The sequence below is a fragment of the Aplysia californica genome, unplaced genomic scaffold (assembly GCF_000002075.1).
Source record: "Aplysia californica isolate F4 #8 unplaced genomic scaffold, AplCal3.0 scaffold00206, whole genome shotgun sequence".
NCBI lineage: Eukaryota > Metazoa > Mollusca > Gastropoda > Aplysiida > Aplysiidae > Aplysia > Aplysia californica.
The window spans coordinates 166522-175468 of record NW_004797476.1 but is presented as its reverse complement, the minus strand read 5'-3'; the positions used below and the strand labels follow the sequence as shown (position 1 = coordinate 175468).

Sequence of the window (8947 nt, the reverse complement as noted above, 5' to 3'; positions counted from 1 at the left end):
TAAAACATATATCGTCACCTTTCCTTTTTCTTTTTTTTCATCTTTTAAACTCAAGTAACACTTTTAATCTTTGGCGCTTATATGACCTATTAGTGTTGCAACTGCCATCAAACTCTTACTAGAACTTTGAAAATGTAAGACTTTCAAATACATATCTTCTTTTCCTTGATTTATATTCACCCTAACAGATGTACACATATACTTGTCATCTGTGACCAGTTTATGATTTCTGAAAAGTTTTGGGATGTTTCTTAAGAGCCATGTTGCTTTTAAATCGGAAATTTCAGTAGAATTTGTAAATTACACCAGGCACAGCCAGCACGACACTGAACTGTATGAAAGCTGTGAGAACACATGTGTTGCGTATGTCAATAAATCATATTTAAATGAAAGATGTTGAAGTCATAGTTCCCTTATTCTGATTGTTGAAATTGCAGTGGAGTCTGTCTAAACTGACGTCAGCAGGGCCCCTGGATTTTCTTTGATTTTGCTGTGTTTTTGGTATGGAGAGATTGCTCAATTTTTAAAAAAAAGAGAGATTCTATTTATTTTTTGTTCTGGATTACCACTGTTTTCAGATTAACTGTGTTCACTTTAAGCAGACTCCACCGTACAATATTTTAAAGTTTAGTTTTCAGACATGATTTGTTTTATGTGACATAATGAGTGTTTCTTCTGTTTGTGGTAAACAAGTCACAATTTTGTCATCTATTACTTTTTCTATGTGTGTGGGTTTTTTTTAAGACATTCCAGTTGTCCTACATAATAGTAAATTGTCTAAACAGATTCTCAGAAGTTAAGAGTGGGTGGTTAGAGGGCACTACTGGTAGGTCCTATTTCTTTACTTTTCCTCCTTTGATTCTATCTGTCTTATTTTTCTTGCACTAAATGACCATTGTTTTATCGATATGCTTCTTTTTACTCAAACAAACAAACAAGAAGTTCTCAGTTGCCATTTTAACAGTTCTTTCTCCTTTCTCTGCAGTCTTGGAACAGAACTAATTATATTATTGATATTGTAGGAGAGAAAATGGCTCATCATTTCTTATGTACACGTGAAATTGTCCAAGACGACTACCCATTTCGAGGAGAAAAGCGATTGTCCTGGACAGGTTGACATCTTGTTTGGTAAAAATGTTACATCTTGGACAGTGTCATGGTATAAGTTTGACTCCTTTGTCAACACTACTAAGTTATTTAAATGGTGATGGACAGTGTAATTAAATGAAATATAAATAAATGAAAGGGTGGGAAGTGGTGGTTTGTACGGGAGATTAACTTGGACTGGCGGCAGTTAGTGCAAACATGTGGATACAAAAAGGAGTGATTAATCTGGGTGAGCTTCGTCTGTATATTATATTTGTGAAAGTTCGTCACTTTAGTTGCTTTAAAATTTTCTAACCACTCAACTTTCAAATTTGAAAAAAGTAATGGTGGTTCAGAATCATTTAAAGGGTGCAGTTATATTAAGGAGTCAGAAGTCACTGTAGTTTGATTATCAGTTTTTCATTAGTTTCGTTTAGATCTAATCTTGGGAAAGTCTGTCTTCTTAGGCGCCATTGTAAACAAGATGCAGTGCGCACTGGTCCCACAATGACGTGACGATCGATTCTTTTGAGTCCGTTCATCAAACGGGGTAACCAACTAGTCCGTAATAATATTGCTAACCCCGGGGGGGGTCTGTTTTAATTAGGTCATAAGTGCTGAAGATTAGAGGTGTTACAAGGGTGCGACAAAAATAAACAACAAAAGGAGGAGAGATTAGGACGATAGATATTTGATAGGAAAGAAGGAGCAAACCACACCAGAGCACCTTCCAACCACCAACAACCCTGTGTCTAGTACGGGATGAGCACATCTGACAGTACAAGTATAAATCTGCAGGAAGTCCATCTGTGGTTTAACCACTTTATGGCGTATGGTTTTTCCAACTTTTACTGTACCCAATTTTAGATAGCCAGGACATTCAAAGCTATTGTAGTGCAGTTATAAAATCCCTTACGGTGTATGTATATAGTAAGGTCCACGCGATTGCCATAATCGGCTGATTTTAGGACGTACTAGGAGGACGGTATCATGGAACACAATGTTGGATGTATGGTGTACGGGAGCTGTCACGAAGGGGTTAAGTATTCTTTCAACCTTGACTCAACACTTCTGAGACAGTGGAATTTTTACTAGTGTCAAAATACCCTAAATTGCCCTGATGGGCAGGGTCAAAGTCTGCCCCAAAGATCAAGTCAAGATTGTGTCCGACGGGGCATAAAATTTCTACAACTACAACTGTTGTTGTTGTTATCGATCCAGCAACAACTACAACTCTAGTATTATACTAGTAACACCTCTAATCTTCAGCACTTATTAAATATGATGTATTTGTGTGGCAATCTTATTAAAATTTATGAAAAAAAAACTTCAAGAATACATAAGACAAGTTCCATTTTTTTAATAAATTCATTCAAACTGTACATTCCAATATTCACACTTTCACCACATTCATACAGGCAACACAAGGACGACTTCTTGTACTTTTGCTGCCCCCAAAATTGTGATTCACAAATCCATACACTGGTTTTTCTTTACAATATGTAAGAAATAAGCTGCACATATCACACCAAGATAATATTATCCGTATTATATTTACATGTTTATGGGGGTACTGTTGTTCTCCTGCCCGCATACAACATACACTTTGTATTCATTGACTTTTTTTCCCCTATCATAGAGATCAGTTTTGAAATCTTAAATTCTCCTAATCCTATACTAAAGATTCCATATACAATCAAAGTCTAGGGGAACGATTTCAAACACAGAGCTTTCTAAAAAAAGGCCTGCATCTATCTTAGCAAGGACAGTGATTATAGGCTATACAATTGAAGTCTTTGTCTGATTTCGAGGCAAGCACTTGAATTGAATGAATTCAGAAAGATAAAAAAACATAAAATGTTATGTGAATCTTATCCTTTCCATCTACAAAAACAAAAGGCTCAATGAGATAAGTTTACGGATCTATGCTCAAAGTCTGATGCTGCATTGCAAGTTACAAGTACTATCTTACACTGTCAGATGTCATCATAGAATGAATATCAGTGATTCCATAGTGCTCAGATTTCTTCGAGAGTCTTCAAGTTACATCATTAAAGACGAAAGGTCCAGTAGAGTAGAGTAGGGTCAGTTTCTCACCTCGATGGTGGAAAGCCACGATAACTACTCGCAAGAGAGCTGTGAAGATGAGATGTCATGCTGTGCTCTGTGATTTATTCTTATTTTTCTTAATTCATTTGGGCTGCTCTGATCATTTGGAATTTCTAAACCAGGAATGGGCAAACTACAACAACAGCCCTCAGACCATATTCAGCTAGAGCGCAATTTCAGTCCAGCCAACGAGTCAAACTAGTAATTAATACCAACAGTGAATGTGGCAAGCAAAAAGGTAGAAATAGATTTATTCACCCCAAAAATTTTAATTTTAATCAATAGTTCCCAGTCCAGCTGGAAGCAATAGACCTAATATTCTATCTTATGAAATGCCCGTGAGTGACATGCTAATGTTCTAATATTAGTCTCACTTTTGAGAGCATAAGTATTTCAATCGATTTCATCCAGTATTCTCCTGCATCAGCACACAAAATATTTAGAATCCATCCCACAAAATAGCTACGCTTGCCCATGCCTGTTCTAAACAATAAGAAATAGACATTGCTTGAAAGAAAGTTGAGTGTTCTTGTCATGGTTTAACACTTTGCTATCACAAGGCTCTTATAGTAAAAACCCTTGCCATTAAAGGCAAAGGCATTTTGGGGGAAACCCAAAGAAACAGGACAGTAAGCATCGCCAATTGGCGAGATGTTATGACAAAGTGCTAAGGGACTGACTGACCAGTCCTGGAAAGGGCAGTTGTTATGATTGTATCAATCAATCCCCCATTTGGATCAAAATGCTGACCATCTACAGTGGTCAGTCTGTTGCTCCCCCCCCCCCTCCAAATCCCCAAGCCACCTGTACTACTTCCTCCCTACACCAGTCCAAGCTGTATTGAGGATCCACTTGACTGCCCTTCGTTTTACGTAGGGACTACTAGTACTAGGAACAAGAATATTTCAACCTTCAGTCATACCAAAAAATGTACTGCAAGATGGCTCACTCCTCCATTAGAGACATGACATTACACGTCCTTAACATGTCTATGGCAATTTTTTATTTAAAAACGCACAAAGGATGCAATTTTTAGAGAGTGATGTATCCCAGGTACAAAGAGTGAGAGAAAAGGTAGGGGATTCTAATAGAAACTCTATTTGAGAAATAAAACGAAACATCTTTATCAGCATTGATGGCAATATTGATATACCGGTAATTGCTCATAAGTAGTAAAGGCTAGTATTTCGTCAGGAGGAGTGGTGTATGCGTTGTGTGATTCGTAAAACCTTTGATCACAAACATATACAAAGGAATCCACTCAAACTAAAACCTGTGGGACCGTCTGATTTTCTATGGTTTAGCTGGGTTTACAGTTTAGAGAAGTTGCTCCAATAGTAGATGAAAAGAAAATCAGGGATTATATTTTTGTTCAGTTTACCACAGTTATCAGATTAACCACATTTTATTTAAACGGAATCCACTATATTACTTTCACATTGCCTCTACAGCTTGTTCCCAACAGTATGTAGCCTAATTATTCATCTTTCCTGTAAATTATGCCAATTAGGATTTCAAAACGAGCGGATCGTTCTCATGGTGTACAATGGGCACAGTATGGTCCGCTCTCCGCACCTGCTCCCCACGTATCTGCCACTCTGGGACATCATCACCAAATATGGGCGCGTAGTAGTAGTGCCGCCGGATAAGGAAGCCTGTTTGGTTGAGGTAGACTTTGCCGTCGACGACGTACGACCCGATGTCACAGTTCTGCTCCTGCAGGCGCTCAGAGTGGAGGTGGGTTGAAAAAGCCTGATGAGGAAAGAACACATGGAAGATAAAAGATAATGATGGTGTGTAACTTGCTGCAGTGTTATGAGCCGCATCATCTCACCCCCCATCCCCCCTCACCCGTTCTCCTCACCCACCCTCCCCTCCCCCTCCCATCACCCGCTCTCCCCACCCCTAAAAAAAAACAACGAAATAACTATATAAGAGAATTCTATTCCTTTTCTGACTCAACAAGGAGGTGCGTGAGACCCTAAGCTATAGCCTTGTAACTAGGTTTCATTCGATGAGATAGAGCAAATATGTAATACATCTGAGTTTGTGTGTCACCTCACACCTCTTCACACCCCCCCCCCCCCCCCCCCCCCCCCCATGAAATAACAATAATTGAATACTCTCAACAAAGAGGTGAGATCCTAAGTTGTGGCATTGTGACATTGTTTTACTTGATGAAATACAACAACAATTTAATACATCGGCCACTGTGTCTGTGTTGTTAAATAAATTCTCAGCAACTGTTCTAAGCCCAGAAAGCCAAATTTTGGGGGGAAAGAGGAAAAAAAGTTGGTTTCATTATTTTCACAAAAGTACCCAATATTCTGTTTCTTTTTTTGCTTTTTTTAACATTCAGAATTAAAATTCTAACAAAATATTTTGGAATACATGCAAAGAGTACTACAGATTATGAAACTGTATTTTTTTTTTTTTATTCAAAATGTTGTGATTAGTACATGTGTACAGCTGGCCAATGAAATATATGCACTATAAGCATGCAAGTCATTATGACTGAACAATAATAAATAGCAAAATGCAGTGACAGGTATCACTTAATGTCCCACTTGTCAATACATATTGGTGGGCGGTACAAACATTTCAGCATCAAGGTGGCAAAAGTGGGCGTTGGCAACAGGACGGTTGACAAGTCTAGTCTGGCCAAATCATTACACTTAAGTCGACACCGGTGACTAATGGCTAAGAATCAATTGCTGAAGTCTAGAAATAAATCACAAACTTATAATTTAAAAAATAATAATAACAATAATATATAATAATAATGAAAAAAAAAATATAATAATAATAATAACGAGGAGAAGAAGAAGAAAAAGAAGAATGATAATAACGATGATAGTAATATCAATAATAATATAATTAAAAATAATAATAATAACAATAGCAATAATCATTATCATCAATGCCTCTCCCTCCTGGCATATACAAGCTCCTTCCATTTATCTCTGTCCTGGGCCATTCTTCCAAGCTCGTTCCAAGTGAGCTTCATCTCTCTCATGTCCCTTTCCACACATAACATTCCACGATCCAATCCGAAGAGACTTGGACTTGAATGATGGTGGAGGCTTCTGCCTAGCAGCTTCCTTTCGGCTTTTAGAGCCTCACTCCATAAACTCTCCATTTGGAGAAGATCTACGACCAGCCAAGCAGAGATAATGGTTTTTGCTTGCATGTGTTTCAGGAACAGGTTTTTTTGACAGAAGAGGTTGTTAGCCACATGACTCAACCCTCGACCTGGAGGGAGGATGACTCTGTTTTCAGAGTCACTACCTGGTTCGCCATTTAGTCACCTTGTACGACACACTAGCACCACGTCAGTCCTATTCTTCTCAATGCCGAGAATGCACGACTGAATAATAATCATAATAATAATAAAAATAATGACAACATTGAGGACAAGCAACTGACCATGTTTACTGCATCGTCAAAGTGATTTCCCCAGATGTAGAGAGAGGTCAGGGCTGAGTTAAAGTTGAGAGCTTCAGCAATGGCACAGAGTCCCTTAGGGCCAATGTTGTTGTATACGATGTTCAAACTGAGGAAAAGAGAAAAATAGAAGGTTTGAAATTAATACAGTCAAAATTGACCATGACAGCCATCTATTGTTTAGGAGAAATATGGCTGTCTCAACTCTTTATCTCCGTGAGGGGGGGTAAACCCACTACAGTAGTCTCTGCCTAAACGCACGGTGCTCGGGAGGGCTCCTTAGCGTGTGTTTATACAGAGCGTGGGTTTACATGAACCTTTGCAAAGGGAGGAAGGGATGCAGTCATCTCAATGCCTTATTACTCTAGTGACCTCCCTTGGAGGGTGGGGGGCCTTTTGGCCGATAATGTGACAATACGTGACTGTTTTGTGAAGGATTCCCCCACTGGGTTTAAGAATACAAAGGCGTTGAATGGGTGGGGGGGAGGGAGGGAGACAGACTCAATGTAATGAATATAATGCACTATAAACATCGGGAACAGATAGCGTAAGAGGAAACTGTTTGAGATAGTCATAGATCTAGTAATAGAGACGACGGCCCAGCCACGTGGCTTTCCAAATGACCACCCCGACCGTAAATTCATGCAGAATCATAGATCTCTACATTTAGAGAAACATTTCTCTTGTGATTCGTTGAACAAGTACGTTATAAGTTCTTCGAACGCAGCTCATATTTAATCCTATAGAGGCCTGTCTAGTGTTTTACGGCATTTACACGTGTCCCGCATCAGGTCTAGGTCTAACTAAACATTACACGCAGTCACCCACACACTAGTCAGAAACTTTCTCTCAAAGATACATTATATGTGAATGTGTCAATGGAAAGTTGGATGTGAAAACGCTGTCCATCACTCTCTTTGTTCGGCGTGAGGGGCATGCTCACCAATTTTCTAGGCTTGTCTTATGCAGGCTGTGCAGGTTGTAGTGAAAAATTTCCCTTGTCGGGCTTTTCTTGTCGGCGTGTTTCGCAAATCGGAGAGTGCGTTTAGAGGGAGTGACCGTGCGTTTGTATGTCTAAATTATATAGTGAAAATCCCGTCAGATGACGAAAGCGTTCGTTTGAGCGGAGCGTGCTTTTGTATGGCGTGCGTTTAGGCGGAGACTACTGTATGCCTGGGTCTTATTTGGGTACGAAATCTAAAATTGACAAATAGGTCACTAAACTGGTCATTTAATTTTTTTAAAGTGAACCTATTTCGACAGTTCTTCATCAAATGATTGATCTCCGTATAAAAAAGATTTGTTTACGGCAATTGCCAAAAAGTAATTTGAAATCAAAGTTGTTGTAAAGAAATGCGCCCAGCACAGCCCAGGTGGACATCTTCAACAGTGTCGCTAGTTAAAGATAATGATTGATAATGCAATTGGGAAATGGTCATTTGTAAAGGTGATTGTCTTGGACAGGGGGCTGTTAGATAAGACTATCAAAAGAGACAACTCAGACAAGGGCAAGTAATTACTTACCACTCAAGTGTTGTATTGTAAGTGCCGATGGCCTCGGCCAATGAGATAGCTCCATCATCCTCTAGCCGGTTGTAGCCCAGGTCCAGGCATTTGAGCCCCGTGTTGAGCTTGAGCACCTTGGCTAGCTCCTTCATCCCATCTCGGGTGATGCGGTTGCTGGAGACACCCAACACACAGAGCATCTTCACCATTATTGTAGGGCATTATTTCTGATGGGTCACCAACGAGAAAGTGTTAAGAAGAACAAGACAGAGCCCAGTCAGAGACGAGCTGGGAAGAAGGAAGTGCCGATGGATTTGACATGCTCTCAAGAAGTCAGGCAGTTGCATAACAAGGAAAGTGTTGGATTGGAACCCACAGGGTAAAAAATAAAGGGAAAGACCACATTGAACCTGGAGAAGAGTTACAGAAACCGACGTACGAAAAAGTGGGAAGACAAGGAATAACATCAAGAGGCTAGCCCAGGATAGGGAAAGGTGGAATGAGTTGGTTCGTGGCCCATACCCTAGCCTAGGGTGAGAAAAGTAATGAATGATGAAGTAGAATGAAAATATGGAGACTTCGGCTGTAAACAAAGTAATATGTTTTCAGACATGACAACTGCTCAACATTTTGCTTCTTAGGTTGGTCAGAATCAAAATTGCCAACATAATAATAGTCTTTGTCCAAACATGATGCCTCGAGGACTGGCAAAAGCAAAAATCTGGTGGCCCCACAGATTTCTGTTTAAATGGACTCCACTTTATATATATTGAAGTTCAGTAGACTAATAAAAGTGCCTGCA

At 39.4% G+C, this 8947-nt stretch overlaps 1 protein-coding gene across 2 annotated transcripts in view; it reads right to left on the bottom strand.

Annotated features, from left to right (window-relative positions):
* Window positions 1-2430: 2430 nt before the first annotated feature.
* Window positions 2431-8947, bottom strand: part of LOC101861285 (leucine-rich repeat-containing protein 34) — a 20469-nt gene continuing 13952 nt past the window's right edge. For both annotated transcript variants that reach the window (XM_005099215.3, XM_005099216.3), the window contains 3 exons: window positions 8164-8319; window positions 6622-6748; window positions 2431-4947 (listed from right to left, as the gene is read on the bottom strand). In XM_005099215.3, the coding sequence (XP_005099272.1) occupies window positions 4702-4947; window positions 6622-6748; window positions 8164-8319 (529 nt within the window). In that variant the 3' untranslated portion in view covers window positions 2431-4701. The remainder of the gene's footprint in view (window positions 4948-6621; window positions 6749-8163; window positions 8320-8947) is intronic.